The sequence below is a fragment of the Mauremys mutica genome, chromosome 3 (assembly GCF_020497125.1).
Source record: "Mauremys mutica isolate MM-2020 ecotype Southern chromosome 3, ASM2049712v1, whole genome shotgun sequence".
Taxonomy (NCBI): Eukaryota; Metazoa; Chordata; order Testudines; family Geoemydidae; genus Mauremys; species Mauremys mutica.
Window position 1 is genome coordinate 153837087 of NC_059074.1, and position 12206 is coordinate 153849292.

At 41.4% G+C, this 12206-nt stretch overlaps 1 protein-coding gene across 2 annotated transcripts in view; it reads left to right on the forward strand.

Annotated features, from left to right (window-relative positions):
* PLB1 (phospholipase B1) overlaps nucleotides 1–12206 on the forward strand; it is a 125026-nt gene that overhangs the window by 39961 nt on the left and 72859 nt on the right. For both annotated transcript variants that reach the window (XM_045009584.1, XM_045009585.1), the window contains 4 exons: nucleotides 5778–5846; nucleotides 6378–6458; nucleotides 8805–8871; nucleotides 11501–11559. In XM_045009584.1, the coding sequence (XP_044865519.1) occupies nucleotides 5778–5846; nucleotides 6378–6458; nucleotides 8805–8871; nucleotides 11501–11559 (276 nt within the window). The remainder of the gene's footprint in view (nucleotides 1–5777; nucleotides 5847–6377; nucleotides 6459–8804; nucleotides 8872–11500; nucleotides 11560–12206) is intronic.

Genomic DNA, 12206 nt, shown 5'->3' on the forward strand with positions numbered 1-12206 from the left:
TCAGAGACAGATTATTGGGCTAGATGGGCCATTGGTCTGACCCAGTATGGCTTTTCTTATTTATCAAAGCATCTGCAGTTCCCACTTCAGGGCAGGTGAAGAAGCTAAAAACAAAATCTAGTGAGCAGTTCAATAAACACAATTTAAGAATGAATCCTTGCAGATCTGTAGTTTTAATTTCTGTCACTTACTGGCTACTGGAGGGTTAAAAACTAATTGTAATTAAGGCTAAGTTTTTGTCATGGTTATTTTTAGTAAAAGTCACGGATAATAAACAAAAATTCATGGAAGCCATGACCTGTCCCTGACTTTTACTAAAAGTATCCCTGACAAAAGGGGTTGGCGGGTTCAGCACCCATTGCTGCTGGGGCTTCTGGGTCCCCCACTGCTGCAGTGCGTGGGAGCTCTGGGGTCCCCCTGCCCACAGGACAGCTGGGCAGCTGCAGGGGGTCCCCCCTCCACCCACTGTAGCTAGGCACTGCAGGGAGTCCCCCTGCCCATCGCAGCTGGAGAGCTGTGGGGTCCCCCGGCCAGGGCAGGGGCTGGGAGCTGCGGGGGACAGGGGGCTGGCTGGGAGCTCCAGCCCCGGAGCAGAAAATGTCACGGAGAGCAATGGAAGTCACAGATTCCGTGACTTCCATGAGCTCCATGACATAATCATAGCTTTCATCGTAATTAAGGCTGTAACCTTGGAACAAAAGGGCTGCCTCTCTGTTATCCATGAACACTCATTGGGATAACGTCAAAGTTCATGTCTCAACTCTTCTTTTACTGCAAGGCCGATGCCATGATAAGATATGTTGCGCTCCTGTGTCATTGTGTTTGGCTCCGTTCCACTAGCTAAATTAATACGAGGAGGACTGGAAGCCAATTTTAGCACTGTCACACAGTCTGCCTGTGAGATCAGGCCAGTCACTTAATTTCCCTGTGCCTCAGGTTTCCCACTTGTAAACCAGGGCTGAAGATACTTGCTTAACTTGCACAGATATTACTAGCGCTAATTCAATGATTTGTTAAATATTTGAAGACAGAAAACACTTCCTAAACTAAATATTGTTTTTAAATGGGTTTAAGTGCAAAACTACTGAGGTAATTCACACAAATATGAAAGAGTTAGGGCAACAATCTGCCTATCTGCTAAGCACAATTTTTTTTCCGTGAAATTTCTATGAAAGTGATTTTTTTCCCACTGGGTGCAAATAATGAATTTACTTGAGGGGGAGGGAGCTAATTTTGCCAATTTTTGCCACCAAAAATTACACTTTGCTAACTGAAGGTGGAAATATTTTGTCTGGGGTCAGCTTGGCCAATATTTTAAGGATCCTGGATTTCATTGGCAAACTGCATCAGGTAGGGAAGCCAGAGGAGATTCTTACTAAAGTCTTAAAGTAGAATCCACCTTCATGCCTCTCATCCCCACCCCACGTCTTTACTGGACTATGCAGCTGGCATTTCAGCCACTAAAACTGGAGACTGGATTAGAACTTTGTCATTCCTGGGTTCACATGCTCAGTTCATGGAGCCTATTAAGCCTCCCTTTCCTCCAGTCTTTCCAAATCCCAGCTCTCCAGATTCCAGTGTGTGCAGAATGCCACATGCTGCCTTCTTTCTCACATGTATTGTACAACAAGTGTGACATCCCCATCCCCATCCTGAAACAACTCTACTGCCTTCCCATTCATTGCAGGGTCCAGTACAAAACTGCACTCCAGGGGTGAAATCCTGGCTCCACTGAAGTCAATTTATCCCCATATGTTCAAAGCGTTCCATGGATGTGTACACCAGTCTACCTTGTCCTCTCTCTCTCTAGCTCCCGCTCAAATCCCTGTCCTCACCTAGCATCAAACACCCGTGTCTGCCTTCACACAGTAATCTGGTACCTGTTGATGAGAGAGCCTTCTTCTCTGCAACTCTGGCCATTGGAACAGCCTCTCTGTATCACTCTGCTTTGATGATTCTCCATATAAATTCACATCTCTTCTGAATACATATCCTTTATTTGGCCCCCTTGACTACACCCGCTAACATTCCCCTCTTCTATACTTTATTCTTGTCACTTTAATTCTGGAAACATTTTGGGAAACTCGTGTGTGTGTGTGGCAGACGTTAAGCAAAATGAAGTTGTACTGTCAAAGATGGGCCTCTCCAGGATTTGCTGTCCGCTTCTTATATTTTTGGAGATGCCATTTGAGTCGATGAACTGACCTAAGGTGAGAAAAATACTTAGTTCAGTTTTGCTTTTGTTTTTTGTTTGGATGCTTCCCTATCTGTTTGTCTCCATGCCTCTCCTCTTTCAACACTGAAATCTCTTAGTAAAGCTGGAGGTTCTCAGAAAGGCATCTCTCTGGGTAGACTTTGTTATCTGCAATCCCTTTGATGGTTGCCTACAATTGCGTGAGACTAGGTCTGACAGGTCAGAATCTTTGGAGTTTAAAAGGCACGGAAGATTTCTTTATCTGATCAGCATCTCTGACAAGGGGAAGCTCTTACTCTCATCAGAATAACATCCAGCGATATCTGCTAAAAAACAAACCCACTGCAGGGGGAGCTGATAGGAGATATAAATCATGGCCAGTGTAACAGTAAATACGCAGCAGAGTAGGAAGAAGCCCATTTTTTTTGTCTCCAAAATGCTCTGCTCCTTCCACTTGATGTGTGAATTCCAGGTGCCCTGTAGATGTTTTACAAAATGCTTAATTGCTGGTTGGGAGCAAGGTTCCAACAAACTTTATATATTTAAGAAAGTGGTTTGTTAAAAATTGGCAGGTGGTTGGGAAAAGCTGTGAGTAGTTATTTGTATATTTAGTCCACCATCACTTCACCATGCTGATATCTACAATGGGCAGTTTGATTAATTTGGTAAATGCTTTGCAACATTATCTCTGGAAATATATCTAGGTGCTAAGTGCCTTTCATTTGTATTAAAGAATTTAGACAAGCTTTTACTCTTGTCTTCAGCTATGATTCATGTAACAAAATAGACCGTGAAAAGTCCAGCCCTATAAGATAGGGTTCTTGTCTTCCTGACTTGTTTTTCCCTAACTGGGTAGTGATCACAGAGGGATTTGTACTATGCATCATCCTCTATATACTCATTAAATGTTTTACTTTCATTTTGGGAACATAGGAATTGCCCAGCTGGATCAGACCAGTGGTTCATTTAGTCTTTGACAGTGGCCAGTAACAGAAAATTCAGGGCAATGTGAAAAATTCTGTGGTGGACCAAATAGAATAACCTGCCCCTGGGATAAATACCTTTCTGTTTCCCATCAGTTAGGGATTAGCTTATGTCCTAAAGTGTGAAGGTTTATATCCTTTCTAATATTTTTAAAATCTTGTCTAATGTAACTGTGGCTCTTCTCATTATCCATACAAATGTCTAATCCTTTCTTGAAATCTACTAACCTCATGGTCATAAGACTGTGACCACGTGTTCCACAGGCTATGGTGTGTAAAAATCAGGGACGGCTCCAGGCACCAGCCCAGCAAGCAGCTGCTTGGGGTGGCCAACGGTGAGGGGCGGCACGTCCAGGTTCTTCGGTGGCGGGTCCCTTGGTACCTCTTGGAGCGAAGAACCAGCCACCAAATTGCTGCCGAAGACTGAAGCAGCGGTGGTAGAGCTGCAGATTGCGATTTGTTTTGTTTTGTTTTGCTGCTTGGGGCAGTAAAAGCCCTGGAGCCAGCCCTGGTAAAAATAACATTTCATTTTATCAGTTTAATTAAACAGCCACTCATGTTTGCTTATGCGAGAGTAAGGTGGGAGTTCTGAAATTACTTTTTCTCTAACATTCATTATGGTCTATATTTCAGTCATGTTCCTTCCTATTCCTCGCCTCTCTAAACTAGACTCCTTTCCAAATGCTTTTCCAACAGAAGTCTCTAAGCATTTGTATCCCCTGTTTCTGAACCCTTTGTCTTGTTTCCTTTTAGATGGAATGACCAAAACTGCACATTCCAGGCGAGAATGTAACAATGACTTATATAATAGCATTCTGATATTTTCAGTGTTTTCTATTCCATTCCTGATGCACCCTTGCTTTTCTGACCAGGGTTGTACATTGAGCAAAGACTTGCCTTGAGTGATCTACAATGGTGCCCAAGTTTCTTTATTGAGTATTTACAGTTAATTTACAACCCAGCAAGGAGTAGGAGTAGTCCAATTATTCCTTCCAATATTCGTCTTGCATTTGTCAATATTCAGTTTCATCAGCTGCCATAATGTTGCATTAATAGTTGTCCTGTCTTGTGGGAAGAGAAACAAGGGGTGGTAGAAAAAACAGTCCTGTATCCAGCCTTGAGGTGCAACACATAGTGCTTTTGTAACAAGCTGTGGCTGCATATATATAAAAAAGGGAATAAAAAGCAGTGCCATCAAAAGCATAAGCCCAGTTCACTTGAGATAAAAGAGCAAATCCATTAGCTGTGATAATAGCCAGCTTGTAATTCTGTGGGCTCTGTTCCCCAGAAGGATGGTGCACATGCACTAAGGCATTATATTACACTTCTGTGACGCTTTATCACAAAGTAGGATCACAGGGAGTGATTAAAAATAGCAACCAAATCAAAATGAAAGAATCAGGATGGTGCCGTTGCTCTGTCAGAGTTAAGATTGTGTTTCATTTTGTACTTAAAGAGTTCAAGTTCTTTTTTTTTTACATGAGAAACAGTGTATCTGCCCAAATTTTCAGCACATAATCTCTCAGTAAAGCTTGCATTTTCTGAGCAGTTTCAAGAAAATCAGTTAATTAGTCTGAGCTCTAATCAATTAAAAATTGGCCCCTAAAAAGGTTCAAATTTTGAGTCTTGTGATTTTCCTGGGCTTGTGACAGGGGGTACTGGGCTTTCTCTGCCCCTTGCTGGAGGTGTTGCCTTCCTGACACACACTCCCAACAGAAAGGTGTCACTGGGGAAAAAGAGCCAGTGAGCTTGCACCTCCGAGAACAGCTTAGAGAAGCCACTCAGGCTCTTGTACTGGTGGAGTCAACAAACTTGGTTCTCCAGGGGCTAAAAGGGGAGAGAAGAGGCAGTAGCCAATCAGGGCCTACTAGATGAGATAAGAAGCCTTGCCTGATTCTTCTGAGGGTGAATTCTGGTTGGAGCTGGGACAAGAGAAGAGCTCCCTGAACCTAGCCCAGAGAACCCAGGCCTGCCTCAGGGCTAAACAATCCAACTGAACTGTAGATAAAGTGGGCAATAAACTGGTGATGGTGGTAGCGGGTCTGAAAACCCTAGGGGCCCTTTTGAGTTGAATTTCAATCAGTTGATATATGACTAGCAAGGAGTGTTGGCACAAGAGGCTTTGCTGCTGGTGAACTTTGACAAGGCCCCTTAAAAACTATTCACTGTAGAAAGCCATCCGCCCTAAATGAATGAAATGTGATTTCCCCCCCCCCAGAATATAAGGTAGATGGGGGCGGCAGGAATGCTGGGGGAAGTGTGACTGTTAAGGGTAGTGGGGAGATTGGGGAAGGGGGTTGGAAGGTTGGCATCCCTACTGAGGCAGAGTTAAGGTGGTGGTGGTAGCTCTAGTGGGGAAATATGGCATCTCCAGGTGGAGGAGTAGGAAGCTGGTCATGTGCGATGCCTTAACTTTTCATTTCCTTGCTTTTGTGGTTTTATGTTATGCATAGAGCCACCTTAAGGCACACACAAGACTGTGTTTTTGTGTACTGGTATATGTTAGAGATGGGCCTGCAGTAAAACTCTAGTTCCTAACACGCCTGATTTACGGCTGCATCCCCTTGAGTATAAGACACTTTTATTCTGTTCTCTTCTAGGTGGAACCAGTTGGGCAGAAGGAACATTATCATTATGCAGAGCTGCTTCAGGCCCAGTGCCCATCTCAGGTAAGAGGGCTTTCTTTTTAATGTGGGCTTTTAACTGCTGCTTACAGAATTTCCAAGTTATCTAACTGTTTATACAGATGTGTGTCTGTTTTAAGAGACTGCTGCTCATTCCTAAACATGTGGGGAGACACTTCCTCAGTCTGCTCACAAAGCTTTAGGTTACAAATGGCCTCTAAGCCTCTTTAACTATTTTGTATTCTTAAAATGCTGAACCACTGAGGATGTTTGCCTGAGAAGTGGACTTCTTGGCAGTGTGTAGTTAAACCACCTTGCTACACTGGATCTTGCACACTGGTTCAGATGCTGGGTGCATCTCGTCTGAAATGAATAAAGTGAATTATTCTTTAAAGGGAGGGAACTGTCTGTATTTGGATCAATTTCAGCAGTAAAATGGAGTCCCACACAGAGTGAAGAACTTGGACCAGCAGTGACTTGAATCAGTTTTTTGTCTGATCTGAAAGTGTCCAATTGTCTTCAGCAGCAGCTGATTGTCCTTCTGTTATGGCCATTAAATGTATCTTATCTCTGCAGGAATATCCATATTTGTTCACAAACAGAAATAGTAACTACTCATCTTCCCCTCGGACATCACAGCCTGAAGCCCTGTCTCAGGTACAAACCGCCTTGGCATAGCGTATAAGTTAATACATGACTACACTGGAGGGTGGGACTGGATGGGTGGGGCTGGTACAAGAGTGTTATTGTCTCATGAACATTATTACATGGGGACAATTGTGAATCCAAAGCCTGAGACTCTTTGCTCCCATGCTGTGAATGGCTGAGGACTAGAAAACTTATATTGCTGCCACATTCTTACCTAGCTGGATTTTGTGTAGCAAGGGCCAAATTGTCTTCAGTCAGCAGTGAAGACAAGACCTCAGGCTAAAACGGGTGTGTTTTTTATCTTAAGGTAACTAACATGGATGAGCTATCTCCAAGCAAAAACACAGTGAAGGCAAGACAAGTTAGGTTTACTGCAAGATAAAGTAGGCAAGGGTCAACCTCAGGCTGACTTTGTTGAGCTTAAATTGTGGTCCAGCTGAGTTGCCTTGTCTTCACTGTGGTTTTACCTTGGGATAGCTCACTCGTATTAGTTATCCTGAGGTTTGAAAAAAAAAAAGAAAGAACCTTTCTGGCCATGAAGACAAGGCCGAAGTGCAGGGATGTTGCACAATGTTACTACAGTGCTGAACATTGCAAAGGTGATGATATCCATTGTCATGAGTAAGAGTTCAGTGTGCATCCTGGACCAGCACTCCTAGCGACCCACGTGAGATGTGGGCTGGTACTGCATGTCCTGGGTCTGATTCTCATCTCATTTACTTTAGTGTAACGCCACAGATTTCATTAGTTACTCCTGACTTACACCTGCATAAGGGTGTAAGTCAGGGTGTGAGGAGATGAGAAGGAACAGTATGGCACGAAGAAAAGGAGACCTAGAAGAGAAGGTTTGGCGAGTCATAAGGCCAAAGTTCTCCCACTCAAACCAGATAACTCCCCACTTGGTCACTGTATTGGAGAGATTTAGGACACACCCATGCTGGGGTCTTGTCCCAAGGGAATACTGACACCTAGATGCCCAGGGTCAATCTAGAAGTTACACCCTGCTGAGTGGGTGGCGGGATCCAGAAGAACCCAGGCCTGTCCATCAAAACCTGTAAGGAGATTGGCACTAAAGGAGGTAACCGGATGGATAGGGGGCACTACACAAGTTAAGCAATATAATTGTTTAAATAAATGCTAATCAATTTATTTTATCCTCCTAGTTAGCAAAAAGAAGCACAAAATTCACAATAAAGGATATATTTAGTTTCAAATCAACATGTTTTAATGTATCAGAGGGGTAGCTGTGTTAGTCTGGATCTGTAAAAAGCGACAAAGAGTCTTGTGGCACCTTATAGACTAGCAGAAGTATTGGAGCATAAGCTTTCGTGGGTGAATACCTACTTTGTCCCATGCATCCGACGAAGTTGGTATTCACCAAGCTCATGCTCCAATACTTCTGTTAGTCTATAAGGTGCCACAGGACTCTTTGTCATGTTTTAATGGTTATCAATCAATGAGGATCCATCTTTCTTTAAGAAAATAGTTAAAAAGTACAAATGCAAAACATGATGAGAAATCAGTGATTTAAATCAAATTTTCCTGGTTGTTGATTTGAATCATTATTAAAATTAGTGATATAAAAAAACTAGAATAAAAAATCAAGGGGGATTAAATTTAGGACTCTCACCATCAAAAGCACAAACCCCTACCATTTGAGACGAAGGAGCAATTCCATTAGCTCTGATTAAGTAGCAGGCTTTTAATTTTATGGGCACCACCCACCAGAAGAGTGGTGCACACACACTAAGTCATTCTATAACACTTCTGTGACTTTGCCATTAAACAGGATTATAGCGCAGGAGTGAATACAAATAACAAACAAGACAAAATGAAAAAATCATGCTGGTGCCATTGCACCACCAAAGTTAAGGTTGCTTTTAGTGTTGCACTTCCAGAGGGAGTTCTAGCATGTGACTATGGGTGTTTGATTATCTATGTTGGATGAAGGTTTCTGATACCCTGAGAGAGGGATTGGTGGTAAATGACCTGGTAGGAAGACCAAGCCTTCAAAAGAAGAAGGGTACCCCTGGACTTCCAGAGGAAGCACTCGAGAGGTGGAAACTTGGCTTAGTCGTGCCCAGGAGTTAGGGGATGCTCTGACCAGTGGGTCATCCCCTAACAGAAGCAAATCAGTTTTGAAGAGAGCCAAATATATAAATTGCCAAAAGCATAAGCCACCAGATGTGCCTATTTGTGTGCAATAATTAAATGGTGTGGAATTCAGTTTCACTCTAGGAAATTAAGGAAGATTTCAGTTTGTTTTTATATATAAATCCCTAGGGACACCAAACATTTATCACCATTAGTCCATAAAGGGCCTCATATAATGTCTCATACTGTGTGTACTTCCAGGAAAGGAGCTATGGGACAAGCATTCCCTGTTTTGATCGAAATCCCTCTAATACGGTTCCTGTTTCAGGTACAGACGTTTTTTAATCTTTATTGGAGAGCTGTTTCAATTGATCTTAAAGGGACACTGTCAACTAGTTTTATGCACAAAATGTAACTTCTTTTAAAGTATTAAATGATTTCATTAATGTAAAAAATATTTCAGTAATAAAAGACACCGCTTTAGGTGGCTATTTAAAAATTCCCCTGTGGTGTTTATAAAGCCACATACACAGAATTGGCCTTAAGTAGAGGTGAACTACAAAGTGAACCTGGCAAAAGGCAGAAAATGAAGCTAACCAGTCTCCCCAAGTAGTAGTATATGCAATTATAATAAATCTCTACATCTTTAGTCCCATGCAGTCAATGATCTCAAAGCGCACTCTGAACAGTAATGGTTTAAGCCTCCTAGCATGTCAATGAGTCAATGAACTCTGATGATCCCCACTGGACAGATGGGGAAACTGAGGCACAGATAGCGGCCATAATGTCGCACAGGATAAGGAAGTGAAGGAGCAACTAAGGTCTCTGACAACCCAGCTTAACCGCAAATGCCAGCACCTTCTCCAAAACATTAAAAATAAAACAGTAAAAATGATGAAAAAAGTAGATATTTAGTGTTGTTTCAGTTTAAACAGCCTACGGTCAAGGAAACATGTTGAAACATTTTATTCTTTGTAGTCCTTATCCCTTTACTTACAGGTAGCTTTCTCAGAGGTAGATTTGAATTACTGACACATGCTTCCGGAATCACAGGTTTCTCTGACCTTAGCCTTTAATGTGTTCTCAAGAGCTCCCCTGCAGACACAGAACAGAAATGGATCATTGCAGACTCCTAATACAGCACCTGCTTTGCCACAGTGGGAGTTCTTTAGATAAGATTGAAAGACTCTTCAGTCAAATTCTGGTTAAATTATCTGATTGGCTTAATATCAATCAGGTTTGTATCTAAGTTGGATGTACTCGTCCCAATTAAGTCACTGTTTACTAATCACACTGAATGATCCATTCTGTAAAATACCTTGGAGTCATCTGCCTATCTATAATTGTGCATGGTAGTGCTGTCTAACAGTTAGTTCTGCTGATTGTGGGCCAGAGAAATGGGAGTTTAATTTCCCCTATGTTCAGAACCAACAGTGCTTTCAGGAGCCTGTAATGTTGTTCTGCAATTCAGAATTTACTGCTGTGATCTATTTTGTTCCTTTGGCAATTAAAATTTCATGTGCTCTTTTTTCAGTATAGTATGTTATAATGGATACGTTTTCTACATAAAGGTTCATTACCAAAGAAATAAATTCAAAAAGAGAGGCCAGTTATAGATGCAGGATATATAGACACATTCTTAAGAAGTCAAGAAATAAATCAGATGAAGAGAAAACAAATGTTGTGCATATAGAACATTTTTTAATGTAGCCAGGTCAATATATGCATATTGGTGCATTGTCTTATATTAAAATGAGAATCTTCTTTCAGTTTTATTTGTCTCACATCACAAATTGAAATATAGATAGGCATGGCAAAATTTGACTTTTATTATTTAGACAGATATCTTTATTTTAAAGCATTTTTCAATTTTTATCAATTGTAAATGTTCATGGTTGTGCAAAATTATGGGTTTTAAGCATTTCACCCACTATATTTATCCATTTAAATGTCCACAGTTGAAGGAAACTATGTCAGGGGGAATCAAACAATCAAACAATGGGGGTGGGGATCAGACAGTTATTTGATAGTAGATGGTAAGATTTAAGGCTTCATAACCATTCATACACATGTCAAAATGTACAAAGTAAATATCCTTAACTCAAACTCTTAAGTTCTCAAGCTCCTTTTTTTTCATTGCCTATCTATGAATTTCAATTATTGATGAAAATATTTTCTTTTGTCGGTTTTTGTGTACAGTGAAATTGATGTTTACCAACACTTACCAACAAAAATCAAATCCTTCCAAAACTAAATGTAGGCCAGATTTTTCAAAAGAGCTCAGGGTTAGATTTTTAGGTGCTCAGAACTCACAACTGCTCAGCTCTCATTCAGGCACCTAAAAGTGCTTAGCTTAGCACTCACCATGCTGAACTCTTGAAAATCGGCCCACTTATTATTTTGATGCCTACACGGAAGACTGGCTTGCTTGAAAACCTGGCTTATAACGATAAGTTTAATGACAACCAGACAATAGGAGAAAATATGTGATACTTTTTTCAAGTCCAGTCTGCAATCTTAAGACTTCTGTGTGTTTCTCACCCAGAAGGATTATGGTTTCCTTTTAAAAGCTGTAGCAATACTAAGCACCACTGCTGTCAGTGGAGCTCTGCCTGTCTTCAGTTCATTTCTTGGATCTTAGTAAAAATTTTACTTTGGATAGATGTGCAGGGAAATCCTTTGGCCTGTTCACTGTAATTGGTTTGCAGCAATGGGATCAAGACTTGGCCCGATGACTGCCCTCCTAACTGCTGAGTGTTCTGATCAATGCCAGTATTTGTCAATTTATCATTCCAAGCACCTAAGGTCATGATTACCTGGCATGATTACCTGGCTTAACATGACTATTGAACTAAAGTCTCTAGAATGCTTTATACTTATCCCAAATAAAAGTTCTTCCAATACAGTGTGACTTGACACTTCCCTTCTCCTCCCAATCTTTTTTTTTTTCCTCTTAGTTCACAATTTGAGGCCAGCAGACATCAAGGTGATTGGTGCATTGGGAGACTCACTCACAGTAAGTGCAGATCATTGGATAACCATAGCTGAACTGACTGAAACGAGGCCAGACATGAATTCTAATGAAAGAGAGTAGTACAAACACCGTTATGCTCTGTTTGGCTAATCATGTTCTCCATGCTGTCCTGTACCATGGTCCAACTATGACTATTAATCACCTTACAGGTCTAATTTTTCTATGTGAAGAACTCCCATTTAAGTCAACAGGAATGCTGCACAGAGAGGACTGGTGGATTATGCTGCACATCAGATAATAACAGTTAGGGTGAATTTGCTATAATTGCATACATTTTTACAGCTCATAGCTAAAATCCCTAGATACTTACCTTCCTAACAAATAGTAAGCAGCATAAACAAAATGTGCCAGTTCTCCAGGTGGTATAAATTGGCATCGTTCCACTGGAGTCTATGAAGCTACTGCCATTTGCACCATCTTAGTATTTGACCCAATGACAGAAGAGCCAAAGTAACATAGATCAGATGTTGTGTATACTGCACCTCTGTGGAACAATAAGCAGGCTTCTTGTTCAGGAAGATTGTGACTGTCACAGTTCAGGGCAACTGTATTTCCCCATCCATGGTCTAGCAAGGGCATTCACTCTAGGCTCCCAGTTTGTCAACTGTCACCTCTCTTGGAAGGAGATC